We start from the raw sequence: 16445 nt of genomic DNA, 5'->3' as shown, positions 1-16445 counted from the left end.
GGACCTAATCAAACTCCACAGCTTCTGCATGGCAAAAGAAACAGTCATTAGAGTGAATCAGCAACCAACAGAATGGGAAAAAATTTTTGCAGTCTACCTATCTGACGAAGGGCTGATATCCAGAATTTACAAAGAACTAAAACAGATTTACAAGAAAAAAACAAGCCCATTCAAAAGTCGTCAAAGGATATGAACAGACACTTTACAAAATAAGAAATACATGAGGCCAAAAAACATATGAAAAAATGCTCATCATCACTGGTCATTAGAGAAATGCAAGTCAAAACTACATCAAGATACCATCTCATGCCAGTTAGAATGGCGATCATTAAAAAATCCGGAGACAACGGATGCTGGACAGGATGTGGAGAAATAGGAACACTTTTACACTGTTGGTGGGAATGTAAATTAGTTCAACCATTATGGAAGACAGTGTGGTGATTCCTCAAGGACCTAGAAATAGAAATTCCATTTGACTCAGCAATTCCATTACTGGGTATATATCCAAAGGATTATAAATCATTCTACTATAAGGACACATGGACATGAATGTTCACTGCAGCACAGTTTACAAGAGCAAAGATCTGGAACCAACCCAAATGCCCATCGATGATAGACTGGACAGGGAAAATGTGGCACATATACACCATGGAACATTATGCAGCCATCAAAAGTGATGAGTTCATATCCTTTGTAGAGACATGGATGAACCTGGAGACCATCATTCTCAGCAAAATGACACAAGAACAGAAAATCAAACACCTCATGTTCTCACTTATAGGTGGTATTGAACAATGAGAACACATGGACACAGAGAGGGGAGCATCACACACTGGGGTCTGTTGGGGGGAAATAGGGGAGGGACAGTGGTGGGTAAGGAGTAGGGGAGAGACAGCATGGGGAGAAATGTCAGATATAGGTGAAGGGGAGGAAGGCAGCAAATTACACTGCCATGTGTGTACCAATGCAACAATCTTGCATGTTCTTCACATGTACACCAAAACCTAAAATGAAATAAAAATAAATCACAAAAAAAAAGAAATTAAAACTTTAAGAATCGTGAGGTTAAATATACCTTGTACATTACTAGAGGAACATAAAACATACTCACATTGGTTAAGGATTTGCCAATGTCCTTAACATCTAACTGCAGGATATTTCCAATAATCGGGAGAGGAGTGGGGCCAGACGGCAGCCTCCCTCTTCCAGAGCTCTGACTCCAGAGTGAAAGGAGAAGCAAACAGGAGAGACAGAACACCAGAACCACAGCTGGATCCATCTCTTAGGAAGACAACTGCAGGCTTTCACTCTAAGGTTTTTATAACACTCCCTGCTAATCCACCTGTGATTCTGACTCTGACTGTCACCAGTCAGGAAGAAGCATTTTAATCTCTCTTCTGAATGGACGCTGCCTCACTGAAAAAGTTTTTCTTTTCTCTTGTTCTCATTTCCAATGCCCCACCCTGGAGATTCTGGTTTAACTAGTCTGAAGCAGAACCCTTTTTCTTTTCTTTTTTTTTTTCTTTTTTTTTTAGATGGAGTTTCCCTCTTGTTGCTCAGGCTCGAGTGCAATGGTGTGATCTCAGCTCACTGCAACGTCCACCTCCTGAGTTCAAGCGATTCTCCTGCCTCGGCCTTTGGTATAGCTGGAATTAAAGGCATGATCCATCACACTTGGCTAATTTTTGTGTGTGTGTTTTGTTTGTTTGTTTATTTTTGAGTAGAGATGGGATTTCCCCATGTTGGTCAGGCTGGTCTCAAAACTCCTGACCTCAGGTGATCCGCCCACCTCGCCTCCCAAAGCGCTGGGATTACAGGCACGAGACATCACGCCAGGCAGGGCCCAGTTTTTTTTTTAACACCCCAGGTGGTTCCACTGTGCAGCCAAAATTGAGAACCAATGAAATAAATTATTTTATCAAAAAATTATTCAAAACTTTGAATTCTTAGATTGGACAAGTTGGAAATATGACTTTAAAGGCAATCTGTGCATTATATTCCTTATACATAAAATAATGTTTATCTTATTGAGAGGAGTTAGCCAGCTTGCTTTAGGCAGACAGTTCCAGTCCCAGAGAACCTCCAACCCATCCAGGTCATTATCCAGTCTACACAATCCTCAAGTACTTACACTCAATGTTTTGTGCATATAAGGGAACTTGCACAGGGAGCTTCCCTAAACATGCTGGCAGTGAAAAATTCCGTTGTTTAACACATGACAGTAAGAGAAATAAATCAGTATGGAGTGGCTTAGACTAAGGGCCCACATGTGCAATGGAAAGAGCGGGTAGAAACACCAGGAATTAATGCCTTAAGTAAATAAAGATCTCAGCCACATCAGCTTTTCTATAAAAGCCCTGGTATTCAACTGCAAAGTGGCAACCCACAACCTGCTTTCAGGACCCCTCTCATTGCTGAGAGTTTTCCCGTCACTTAATAAATTCTATTTCACTCACTCTCCAGTGTCTATGTGCCTAATTCTTCCTTCATGAGACAACAACTCAGACCTAGCTGAGCTAAGGATCAGCAAGACTGCAACACTATAATGCTTTTCAAACACTAGAACATTCTCCTTGAAAATGATATCCTTTTGAAATATTTTAGTATAATATTAACATTACAGCTGCCTAAACATAAAGCAGTTAACTAACTCATTTATCTTAAATGGCTAAACAGGTTATCAATTAACTAGCTAAGTAAACATACACACCTTTTTCCATTAACCCCCCCTGAAAAACACTGGATGGCTAAGAATATTACTTCATATTTTTCAAATGGGGAAAGGGAAATTCTAGGAGAACAGATGACCTGTCCAGTGTCCCACAGCTGATAAATGGCAGGCTGGGATTTGAACTGAGATCTGATGCCCACTGTGGTGCATTATCACTTAAACCAGAGCTGCCTTGAGAACAGTATTAGCAAAATAAAAAAAATCCTAAAAACATTCATCACTCTGAATGTACACTACACTGTTCACAAAATAACAGATCTGTACATTCTCAAAAGAAGAAATAAAAGCTAGGGTTTCTCCTCTCTCTGTAACTGCAGAGGTGAAACCTACTCAGTATTAACTGAGAAAAGAGCTAATCTCAGAGAATTTAGTGGGTAAGATCTCAGACACTATGGCTTCTCCACCTCCCAGTAATCACCAGACACAGCTGTTCCTGCTGCTTTTTCTGTCTGCCTGTGTCAGAAATAATGGAATGAAATATTGCACAGCAAAAACGGGGAATTATAGGAAGAACAACAGGCATGTGCTTCAGTGGTGAATGGGAGATAGGGAAATTATTAAATAGACCCACAGCACAGAACAAACACGACTGTGCAGACCTGACCAGGAGATGATTTAGTGGTCAGGAGCCTCTATATATCACTGAAATGATACGGACATTTCTAGATCACTAATGCCATGCTTTTACAAAGGCATATTCTGTAAAGATATCATCGTGGTATTCTAAATGACTAGTAGTTACTTGTTTGCTTTGTTTCTATTGCATATATTAAAGGCATTCAACATTTTTTGCTTAGTAGACTTATATGCAGTGGAATGCTTACTACAGTTAAAAAATTTACATATTCATCAATTCTATAATTACCTTCTTTTTTGTGGCAATAAGCACCTAAAAATCTACTCTTTTAGCAAATTTTCGGTATGGCATATTATCTATAGTCTTCTGGCGATATATTATATCTTTAGACTTATTCATCCTATCTAACCACAAATTTGTGCCCTTTGATGTACTTTTTTCCATTTCCTCCCCCTCACACTTTTGGTAACTACCATTCTACCATCTGTTTCTATGTATTTGACTTTTTAAAGATTCTTCATATAAGTGAAATCATACAGTCTTTTTTCCTCTGTATCTGGCTTATATCACTTAGCATAATATCCTCCAGCTTCACTCCATGTTGTTGCAAACAGCAGTATCTCCTTTTTAAGTTTAAAAAATATTCCATTGTGTATATAAATATACACCACAATTTCTTCATCCATTTATTTGTCGATGAACAATTAGGTCATTTCCAGATCTTGGTTATTGTAAATAATACTGGACTAGTGCAGTTATTTCTAACTGCATAAGAAAAAATTAAGTTTTGTCAAGACCCTGTATCGACAATGTTTTATCAAACATGTTTACAGGGATTCTGACAATTTACAGAGAATTTTCATATGCGTTATAACCCTTTTGATTCTCTCAATTACCTTTGCCTATGGTAAAATTATTCCCACATTAGAGATAAGGAAGCTGGGCCTTGGAGACTAAGTATTTTGTTCAAGGACACAGAGACTGAAGATGAAAGGGTCAAGGCTGGAACCCTTTCTCCTTCCCTCCAAGCAAGAAATTTAGTTCAACCAGAGTCACCAACATTTACTTACCATGTACTATGAGGCAATATTTCATTACAATAATCAGTGACTTTCAAATACACATTAACCAAGTCAACAGTTGCAACACAGGTTGATTACAATTAGGGTGTGGTATTGGTTTTGTAACCTTTAGAATCTGAGTCAGTCAAGGTTTTAGTGAATAATTTATCTGAGATAAAGAGAAAGTTATTTTACTGCTTGACTTACATAGCTCTGAACTCTAAAAGAAGTGCACTACCTTATTTTAGACAAAATGATCTCAAAGGCTCTCCTTAAAACAATCATTTTATTTCTAGAAAAATGGGTCTCTGTTCCTTCTTTCTCCTGAGACTTCTGCCTGGTCCTTTCAAAGAATGAAAGAAACATAGATAATTAGAGACAGAAGAGATCTCAGAGATCCACTAGTCTAATTCCAACTTTATTATCAGAAATGAGGAGTTGGTGAATGATTGAGGTAAAGTGTCACCAGTGCATCAGTACATAACCTTTTTTTTTTAGAATCCAGGTTTTAATTCCAAGTTCAGTGATACTCACATTGGAGAGATTTCCTAGTGTAGTATCATTGCCCAAATGGATGATCAGGAGGGCATCCAGGTGAAGCCCTCCACAGTGACAGAGTATTGCCGAACTCAGTTTGGGTAAAATTGTGAAGAAAAACTGCTTCTTTTTAAATAAACCTTTTCACTGAAGTGTAATGTACAACGAGAACATTGGAAACATCCTAAATGTATATAGCTCAATAAATTATCATGAACTGAACACATCTGTGTAATCAACACAGGTCAAGAAAAATAATTTTGCCAGGACTCCAGAAGCCCCTTATGTCTCCTTCTACCTTCCTCCCCAACTAGATATCTCCAGTATTATGCCATAGGTTAGTTTTGCCTGTTTTGTGAATTAATGTAAATGGAATCACAGCGTGTATTTTTCAGTCGTCTCTAATATTTTCACTTAATATTGTGTTTGCGAGATTCATTCATGTTGTCACAAATAGCAGTAGGTAAGTCAGGATTACATTAGAGTGTTTTATTTTATAACAATTCCAAAATGTATCTTTTTATTGTATTGTTATGGACTTTTGAGTTGATTATAGTTTGTGGCTATTGTAAATAGTGCTGTTATTACTCTAATACACTGTTATCCCAATATAACAATTTCTGTTGCTATAACTATAATTGCTGGATGTACATGTGTTCAGTTTTATTAATGACTGCCAAAGAATTGTCCAAATGGTTTAATAAATTTAAATTGTACTGGGAGTGCCAGCTGCTTCTCTTTCTTGCCAACACTATGTTGTCCTTTTTCATTTTAACCATTTTGATGTGTGCTTAATAACATCTTATTGTAGTATTAATTTGCATTTCAGTGAAGCTTCATGATGCCAAGTGCTTTTTCAAATGTGCTTTGGCGATATCAAATCTTTTGTGAAGGGCTTGCATACCTTAGATACGAGTCTATTGCTGGTTTTATATATATCATTTATCTATGTATATGTGTATCACACATATACAAATGCATATATATTATATATTTATCTATATAATTTTAACTATAAATGTAACAAAAAGTTGGAGGTACAAACAGAAAATTTTCTCTATTTTGAACATTTGAGAATAATTTCTGAACTGAAGCTCCAAACCTGAAATATTTTAGTATATACATACCTTTCATAAGCCAGGCAATTCAATTATATAACCAAAATATAACTTTCAAATTCAGGATATTAGTATTGATGCATTGGGGCCACCTAATTCTCATTTCCATTAGTGTTTCCTCAATAAGTCCCAATAATATTCATTATATTCATTTCAGAATCTGTTTAGAATCCTGAGTCACATTTTGCAACTAGTTGTCATGTCTCTTTAGTGAACCACAGCCTGACACAGTTCCTCAGTCTTTACTCAACCTCCTTGACCTTCTCACTTTTGAAAAGCATAGCTTGGGAGTTTTTAAAATTTTTCTCAATTTGGGATTATCTGATGTTTCTTCATAATCAGATTCTGGTTATTCAGTTTGTCAGGAATATCACAGAAGATGCTTTGACTTCTCATTGCATCATATCTGGTGACAAATAACTTCAATCTGTCCCATTATGGGTAATGTTGACTTTGATTATGGTGTCTCATTGTCTCTTCCACCATAATGTCATTCTTCCTGCATTTGTAATTAAGAAATACTTTGTGGGTAGATTCTTTGATACCACATAACTATATATTCCTCATCAAGTTTTTAATGTATTCATATATTTATTTATTTCATTATGGAATAATGAATTTGGTTGTGTTTAATGGGTTATAATCTATTATAATGTTACTTACTTTGGTGCTCAAATTATCTTTTAATGACTGGATTCTGTGTCCTTTTGTCATGTCCCCCTCAATCCTTAAGCGATTCCTTACTTTCTGGGATAGCAAGATATTCCAGGCTCATCCTTTTCTTTTCTTTCCTTTTCTTTTTTTGAGACAGAGTCTCACTCTGTCACCAATGCTGGAATGCAGTGGTGAGATCTTGGCTCACTGCAACCTCTGCCTCCTGGATTCAAGCAATCCTCCTGCCTCAGCCTCCCGAGTAGCTAGGATTATAGGCACCTACTGGAGATTTTCACTGAAGAGGGAGGATTGCTTGCCTCTAATTTGTGATTCCCTGCCTCTGTTCCAACTCACCAGGAGACCTGATGGCCACTGGGGCCCTCAAATGCTTCATAAGAAAAATTATCCTATCCCAATATTGTTAATATCGTCTCCTTGCCAAAATGCTGTCTTTGGGCTTCACCTCCTAATGTCATCATTGCCATCTTCCCCAAAAGCTTGGGTGTGAGACTTTGCTGCTTGAGGACAAAGTACAGAGGTAGCTCTGCTCAGCAGCCACAGGGGGCTGAAACAGAAACATATCCCCAGGGTTAGCATGTGGGAAGGTGTGGGAGAAGAAAGCACAGCTGAGGTCTCAGGAATTTAGGCAACAAGTCTTGGGTCTGACGTTCAGACTCGTCTTACACTACAAATGACAGATGAGGCTGTGCTGATTCTGAGCCTGGTCTAGAGCCACAAACATTTTCAGCAAAGCAGCTGTCAGAGTCTTCAGGGGAGCTGTGTCATAAATACTTGGTGTCAGCCAGATCAAGGTTTGTAATGAGATTGTAGAAACTGCACACTGACCACCACAGAGTCTCAGGCTTCCTATCTGCATGTGGATCCAACATTAGAAACTGCCTGTAGTAGGCAGTGCTTGCATTGCTATAAAGAAATACCTGAGGCCACGTGAGGTGGCTAATGTCTATAATCTCAGCACTTTGGAAGGCCACAGTGGGTGGATCACTTGAGTCCAAGACAAGCCTGGGCAACATGGCAAAACCTCCTATCTACCAATAATACAAAAAATTAGCCAGGCATGGTAGTATGTGCCTGTAATCCCAGCTCCTCGGGAGTCTGAGGCGCAAGAATCACTTAGACTCTGGCAGCAGAGGTTGCAGTGAGCCAAGATCACACCACTGCCCTCCAGCCTGGGTGACGACGTAAGACCCTGTCTCAAAAAAAAAAAAAGAAAAGAAATACATAAGACTGGGTAATTTATAAACAAAAGAGAAAAGAGGTTTAATTGGCTCACAGTTCTGCAGGCTGTCCAGGAAGCATGGCACCCAGCATCTGCTTGGCTTCTGGGGAAGCCTCAGGAAGCTTTCAATCATGGCAGAGGGCAAAAGGAGGGGCCTGGCATCTCACAGGGTGAAAATGAGAACAGAAGAGAGAATGGTGGTTGCAGGGGCTTGCCACACATTATAAAACAACCAGACCTCACACAATCTCACTCACTATTACAAAGACAATACCAAGCCCAAAGCCATAAGGGATCTGCTCCCATGACCCAAACACCTCCCACCAGGCCCTATCCCCAATATCCCCCAAGGATTACATTTCAACATGATATTTGGGTGGGACAAATATCCAAATCATATCAATGCCTATCAGAGGTCCTGGGAAGCTTCCAATATAAACAGTCTTTGGAATTAAGTAAAACCAGCAGAACTGCCCAGCCTAATTCCCAACGACTCATTTTAGGGCAGACTCTTTGGTGCTGTTGAGCAAAAGGGTGCTGTAGGCAAAAGGGGCCCTCTTATTTCTGTTCATTGATGCAGTGGGAGAGGTTCACTTTCTAATAATGGTACAGTCACTAGTCCAGCCTCACTTTCTCATAACAATTATTAAATCCAAACAATTTATTCATCAGAAAATAATTCACAGAATGCATTCAAAACCCACTCATATCAAGCAGACCCTAGAGGATATTACCTAAGAAGCAGAAACTACAAGGAGTGAGATCTCTAAGTGTATAGTTTTTCAATTGAGGACAGGTCCCAAGATGCATTAAGTATTAAACTTCACACAAATGACACACAATAAAGTAGGAAATCTGAAAGCAATGTTTGTTAAAGAAATTGATTTTATTCTTTTTTTCTTTTTTTCTTTTTTTTTTTATTGCATTTTAGAGTTTGGGGTACATGTGAAGAACATGCAAGATAGTTGCACAGGTACACACATGGCAGTGTAATTTGCTGCCTTCCTCCCCTTCACCTATATCTGGCATTTCTCCCCATGCTCTCTCTCCCCAGCTCCCCACCCCCCCACTGTCCCTCCCCTATTCCCCCCAATAGACCCCAGTGTGTAGTGCGGCCCTCCCTGTGTCCATGTGTTCTCATTGTTCAACACCCACCTATGAGTAAGAACATGTGGTATTTCATTTTCTGTTCTTGTGTCAGTTTGCTGAGAATGATGGTCTCCAGGTTAATCCATGACCCTACAAAGGATATGAACTCATCGTTTTTGATGGCTGCATAATATTCCACAGTGTATACGTGCCACATTTTCCCTGTCCAGTCTATCATTGATGGACATTTGGGTTGGTACCAGGTCTTTGCTATTGTAAACAGTGCTGCAATGAACATTAGTGTGCATATGTCCTTATAGTAGAACGATTTATAATCCTTTGGATACATACCCAGTAATGGGATTGCTGGGTCAAATGGAATTTCTATTTCTAGGTCCTTGAGAAATCGCTGCACTGTCTTCCATAATAGTTGAACTAATTTACACTCCCACCAGCAGTGTAAAAGTGTTCCTATTTCTCCACATCCTTTCCAGCATCTATTGCCTCCAGATTTTTTAATGATCGCCATTCTAACTGGTGTGAGATGGTATCTTTTTTTTTTTTTTTTTTTGAGATGGAGTTTCACTCTTGTTACTCAGGTTGGAGTGCAATGGCGCGTTCTCGGCTCACCGCAACCTCTGCTTCCTGGGTTCAGGCAGTTCTCCTGCCTCAGCCTCCTGAGTAGCTGGGATTACAGGCACGCGCCACTATGCCCAGCTAATTTTTTGTATTTTTAGTAGAGACGGGGTTTCACCATGTTGACTAGGATGGTCTCCATCTCTTCACCTCGTGATCCACCCGCCTCGGCATCCCAAAGTGCTGGGATTACAGGCTTGAGCCACCGCGCCCGGCCGAGATGGTATCTTAAGGTAGTTTTGATTTGCATTTCTCTAATGACCAGTGATGATGAGCATTTTTTCATATGTTTGTTGGCCTCATGTATGTCTTCTTTTGTAAAGTGACTGTTCATATCCTTTGCCCACTTTTGAATGGGTTTGATTTTATAATCAAAATTGACCACACAAAGTGAACTACAAGATTATATGCAATTCCTCACAAATTCTATCAAATTGAAGGAAGTAAAAACACCAGGCTTACAACAACTCTCTCAAAAAGTAGAGGAAGAAAGAACACTTCCTGATTTGTTGTAGAACATCAATCTCTCCTTGACACCATACATGGCAAAGGCATTACATAAAATACCAGTATGTCTCAAGAGTGTGTTTATAGGGAGTGTTAACAAAAGGTACATATATTGATCCAGCTATATATGACAAGAACAAGACAACATAACCAATGGTATTTATCAACAGACAGGCATGTTAACTTCTTAAAATCCATATTTGAAGTCCACCTTTGTTAACTAAAGGAGACCAAGCATAAATTCACCCCAAGAGACTCAAGAAAATCGTTTGAAAAAATTCATCATCATTTCATTATGGGGAGGAAGAAACTCTCAGTAAAGTTAAAATAGAACAGGATTTCCTCTATATAATAAAGTTTATCTATAGAGTCTGAGCTAGCTTTATCTTTAATGGTGAAACATGGAAAGTTTTCCTAATAGTTTTAAGAACAAAGTGAGCTCTCATCAATTCTACTCTACATTAGGTAGAGGACTTAGTAAGTGCAATGTGGCAAAGAAAAGAGAAAACAGATTAGAATATTGGAAAGGAAGAAGTAAAATTTTCCCTCTTCACAAAGGCATGGACTCATTTGTTCTTAAAAACTATTTGCACTAAAATGTGCCTGAGATTTGTTTTAATCAGTTACCGTAAGACACACAGACACAGAAACCTCTGTCATGAAAGAAGAGGTTTTTACTCACCCTTCCCTACACACAAGATTCCTCACATGATACAGGTCATGTGAGAAGCACCCATGTTGGTCAGGAGGCAAAAGAGGGGCATAGTAGAAGCAGGAGCAAAAGCCTTTGTTGCAGTTTCTGTGGGAAGGAATGGGTAAGACGGAGTAGCTAAGCTGAGTAAGTTTAGAATTGGCTAGTTTGAATTATCTCAGCAGGCTGTGGGGTGTAGGCACTGACCCTAGCGGCCCTTGGATGATTAGGACAGAGGAATATTGAGTCTTAGAGTGTAGGAGCAAGACAGAGAGGATGGGTGAGAGTATACACGCAGGACTGCTTGGTCTGCATAGCATGCTCACAGGAAAGTCATTTGCTGTCTGTAGGAATTAGCTAACCCCAAGAGGGAGAAAAAAATATCCCCCTAGTCAGTGAAGACCCAGATGTTAAAACTTCATTAAACATAGAAAATAAAAAGCATAATTAGTATGATTTGTCCTCTAATGGTTTGACATTATATCAAGGGAACTTTAAGGTGATAATAGCGGGGACTTTTAAAGAGTAGGGCATACATTGCCCTCAGCAGCACGGAAAGTACTGTGTTATGACAGTAGAAAAAAAGGAACACAACTAGAGGAATAAGTAGTCCTAAGTTCCCACTTATATGGCATTAGTCAATAAAATGGGTCCAAAATTTTGGGGGGTTTCTAACAATATCATTGTGGAGTTTTAAAGTGAAAATATGAGTTTGACAGTAATATCTCAGTGTATTTCTCAAGTCAAGGTGGCAGGTCCAGCAGTTACATTGTTGGAGAGTATGAACTAATAAGTTAGTAAAGTATATGTAAAAGTCATGTGGTTGTTGTGTGTAACTAAGGGGAAGAGGGGATTATTGTTAGAGATGCAGGGCAGAAGGCCATGGTGAAAGCTGGAGAGGTGTTAATGGGAGAAGGCAGGGGATGAAGCAGGTGCTCCCTGGGGAAAACAATAATCTCCTCTAAATTTTAGAATGGCACAGATAGTATTAATCCTGCCTTATTCCATTTGGGCTACTATAACAAAAATGCCTTAGACCAGATGAGTTATAAACAATGGAAATTTATTTCTCACAGTACTTGAGGCAGAGAAGTCCAAGAGCAAGGTGCTGACAGATCCAGCGTCTGGTGAGGAGCCATTTTCTGGTTCATAGATGGCTTCTTGCTGTGTTCACACATAACAGGAGGGACAAAAGGAGCTCTCTGGAGCCTTTTTGATTAGGGTACTATCCCATTCACCTCCAAGAGGCCCCACCTTCAATCACATTGGGGATCAGGTTTCAACATACGAATTTTGGAGAGACACAAACATTCAGTCAATAGCAAACCTCTACTAGATTTTCCTTTAGGCATAGGAGTATAATAATGTACATTTTGGCAGACAGCAAGGAGAATACCAGGATCATAGGCTAAATAGTCAACAAGCTCAGAAACACAATAAGATCTCTAATGTCACAGAAAAAAAAAGTAATAAATGTCCTATGTTCAATTTGTGCCTTGAAGAAAGCAATTCATGGGTGGTGCTGGGCAGAGGTTTTAGTATCTAGGATGAAATCATCCCTAATAAAAGGGTGAAGTCATCTCCAATGATTAGGTCTTGGACTTGAGTGATGTCATCTGAGGTTATGTAATCTTCAACATTTAACTCCTGGGCCAAGGTGATGTCATCTGGGATGTGGAATCACAGTATTCCTTCTAAGGGCTTACACATTTCCGTGAATATGAGTCTTTGTATTTACCTTGCCTAGTTGAAACAATGGCCTATGGTCAGGTGCAATGGCTCACACCTGTAATCCCAGCACTTTGGGAGGTCAAGGTGGGTGGATTGCTTGAGCCCAGGAGTTAGAAACCAGTTTGGGCAACATGATGAAAACCTGTCTCTACTAAAAAGACCACTATTATCTGGGCATGGTGGCATGCACCTGTGGTTGCAGCTACTCAGGAGGCTGAGGTGTAAGGATTACTTGAGCTTGGAAGGTTGAGACTGCAGTGAGCTATGATCATGCCACTGTGCTCCACTGTTGGTGACAGAGGAAGATCTTGTTGAAGAAGGAGAATAAGAAAGAAGAAAAGAAAAAAAGAAGAAAGGAAGAAGAAGAAGAAGGAGGAGGAGGAGGAGAAGAAATGGAGGGAGGGAGGAAGGAAGAAAGGAGAAGGTGGAGGAGGAGGAGAAGGAGAAGAAGGAGGAGGAAGAGGAAGAAGAACAAGAAGAAGAGAAAGAAGATGAGGAAGAGAAGAAGGAGAAGGAGAAAAAGGAGGAGGGGAGAGAAGAAAGAAGAAGAGGAGGAAGAGAGGAAGAAAAGAAAAGAGTAACAATGCTTATTTGAAGAGCTTGGGGCTACATATTATAAACCAATGAAAGCACTCGGACTACTAGTAATAAGGCCAACAGTCACCAGAATCATATGTAGCTTCACTAGACAGGCTTTGTTTCTTGGTTTTTCTGTAGTTTTGTGTGTGTGTATTTGTGTGAAAGTTTATGCTCAAATGGGTCCCCTGTGACATGAGCAACTGCCTGGCCCACATAACAGTCTATGGTTTTTCTTTGTAAGTATTTCTACAATCTATATATTTATTTTTAGCTTAAAATGCTATCTTATATGAGTGTGTTTACTTTGCTCACTGGGCTTTTTTTTTTTTTTAATGCCAAAAATTAGATAAATGGGATCTAATTAAACTTAGGAGTTTCTGCACAGAAAAAAAAACAATCATTAGTGTGAACTGGCAACCAACAGAACAGGAAAAAAAGTTTGCAATCTACCCACCTGACAAAGGGCTAATATCCAGAATCTACAAAGAACTAAAGCAGATTTACAAGAAAAAAATAAACAAACCCTTTCAAAAGTGGGCAAAGGATATAAACAGATACTTTTCAAAAGAAGACATTTATGAGGCCAACAAACATATGAAAAAATGCTCATCATCACTGGTCATTAGAGAAATGCAAATCAAAACCACATTGAGTTACTATTTCACTCCAGTTAGAATGGTGATCATTAAAAAAATCTAGAGACAACAGATGCTGGAAAGGATGTGGAGAAATAGGAACACTTTTACACTGTTGGTGGTAGTGTAAATTAGTTCAACCATTGTGGAAGACAATGTGGCGATTCCTCAAGGATATAGAAATAGAAATTCCATTTGATCCAGCAATCCTATTACTGGGTATATACCCAAAGGATTATAAATCATTCTACTATAAAGACACATGTACATGTATGTTCATTGCATCACTGTTTACAACAGCAAAGAAATGAAACCAACCCAAATGCCCATCAATGACAGACTGGACAAAGAAAATGTGGCACATATACATCATGGAATACTATGCAGCCATAAAAAAGGATGAGTTCATATCCTTTGTAGGGACATGGATGAATCTGGAAATCATCATTCTCAGCAAACTGACACAAGAACAGAAAACAAAACACCACATGCTCTCACTCATGGGCAGGTGTTGAACAATGAGAACACATGGACACAGGGAGACGAACATCATACACTGGAGCCTGTTGGGTGGTGGGACTGGGGGAGGGACAGGGTGGGGAGGTTGGGGAGGGATTACATTGGGAGAAATGCCTGATGTAGGTGACGGGGATGGAGGCAGCAAACCACCATGGCATGCAACAATCGTGCAAGATCTGCACATGTACCTCAGAACTTAAAGTACAATAAAAAAAAATGTGGAGAGGGAGTCAAGAAGGCCAAATAGACACAACTCTGGTGCACAACACCCAGCGAGAGAGATGCAGAAATCCAGAGATCTCCTAGCTCCAACCAAGGTACCGGTGCATTTCAATGGGTCTGGTCTGACAGTGAGCAAAGCCCAGGAAGGGCAGACCAAGGCAGGGAAGGGTGCCGCTTCACCCAGAAAGTGCATCTGACCAGAGAGTCAGAGGCTCCCCCTCTGGCACTCTGGTCCAGATGCAGCACTTCCCCCAAAGCCTCAGCAATATACAGAACTGGGAATCTTAGCCAGTGAAGTGCCAGAAATTAAAAGCACAGAGTTAAATAATAATCTAGGACGGTGTCCCAGATTGGCGCACAGAGCTAAGCAAATGCATAAGCCCATAAGCTGGCCGAGAGAGCCTGCAGACCAAAGAGAGCCTGCAGACCAAGCTATTGACCTTTCCCCCTGACGGAGAGAGAGCGAGCTGAACTCAGGAAGACAAACAGAGCAGCTGGGCAGGCTCCTCCCCCATGACTGGAGAGAGGGAGCACAAAGTGGGGAGACAGGCGGTATGGCTGGGTGGGTCCCTATCCTCCCCCACAAACCCCAGAGGTCTGAATCACTAACTCTTAGCAGGTTACACAGCCAGTGCCACAGTCTGAGCTGAACCTGAATCATCCAGCCCTGTGGAGGAAAGACATAACCTACCATTAAAGGGGTCAGACTAGGCTTCATGTATTAACAAAAAATACAGGAAGCCTATGTAGCAACGGAATGGTGTTCTTGACCACCCAGAACCACCTCCAGGTCAGTGGAAGAGGTGGGCCTAATCTCCCAGTGTAAACAAAAAAGACACAGGAAGCTTACCTAGAAAACTGAAGGGGTCCCTAGAAACCCAGTAGTGCCTCAACAGGCTGACAAGCGACCTCATCAAGCAGCCTCCCTGAGATCACAGCCAGGTAAATCCATCCAATCCATTCCCATGAAGATGGGAAAAAACCAGCACAAAAAAGATGAAACCATCAAAGACCAGAACCTCTTCTCCTTCAAGGGACCACAACTCCTCAACAACACAGGAACACATGACCGAGAAAGAGTGTGAAGAATTGACAGAAACAGGCTTCAGAAGGTGGATAATAACAAACTTTTCTGAGCTAAAGGAACACATTCTAACTCAGTGCAAAGAAACCAAAACCCTTGAAAAAAGGTTAGATGAAATGCTAACTAGAATAACCATCTTAGAGAACAAAAACAACTTGATGGAGTTGAAAAACACAGAGTGAGAACTACATTAAGCAAACACAAGTTTTAATAGCCAAATTGATCAAGCAGAAGAAAGGATATCAGAGATTGAAGATCAACTCAATGAAATAAAAGAAGGCAAGACAAGAGAAAAAACAGTGAAAAGAAATGAACAAAACCTCCAAGAAATATGGGATTATGTGAAAAAACCTAATCTATGCTTGATCAGTGTACCTGAATATGATGGGGAAAATGAATCCAAGCTGGAAAACATGCTCCAGAATATTATCCAGGAGAACTTCCCAAGCCTAGCAAGGAAATCCACCATTCAAATCCAAGAAATACAGAGAACTCCACAAAGATATTCCTCAAGAAGAGCAACCCCAAGGCACATAATTGTCAGGTTCACCAGAGTTGAAATGAAGGAAAAAATGCTAAGGGCAGCCAGAGAGAAAGGTCAGGTCACCCACAGAGGGAAGTCAATCAGGCTCACAGCAGATCTCTCAGTAGAAACCGTACAAGCCAGAAGAGAGTGGGGCCAATATTCAACATCCTTAAAGAAAAGAACTTCAGCCTGGGTAACAAGAGTGAAACTCCATCTCAAAAAAAAAAAAGAAAAGAACTTTTGACCCAGAATATCATATCCAGCCAAACTAAGCTTCATAAGTGAAGGAGATATAAAATCCTTTACAG

General features: G+C 40.0%; 1 protein-coding gene across 1 annotated transcript in view; it reads right to left on the bottom strand.

Moving 5' to 3' along the window:
• The window catches only part of CYP2C18 (cytochrome P450 2C18), a 55307-nt gene extending 54015 nt beyond the window's left edge, over positions 1-1292 (bottom strand). The window contains exon 1 of the mRNA XM_002756460.7: positions 1112-1292. Coding sequence (XP_002756506.4) covers positions 1112-1279 — 168 coding nt within the window. The 5' untranslated portion in view covers positions 1280-1292. The remainder of the gene's footprint in view (positions 1-1111) is intronic.
• Positions 1293-16445: the final 15153 nt, after the last annotated feature.

The sequence above is a fragment of the Callithrix jacchus genome, chromosome 12 (genome assembly GCF_049354715.1).
Source record: "Callithrix jacchus isolate 240 chromosome 12, calJac240_pri, whole genome shotgun sequence".
In the NCBI taxonomy this organism is placed as follows: domain Eukaryota; kingdom Metazoa; phylum Chordata; class Mammalia; order Primates; family Cebidae; genus Callithrix; species Callithrix jacchus.
The sequence above is the reverse complement of the archived record's forward strand: the minus strand, read 5'-3'. Positions and strand labels throughout refer to the sequence as shown.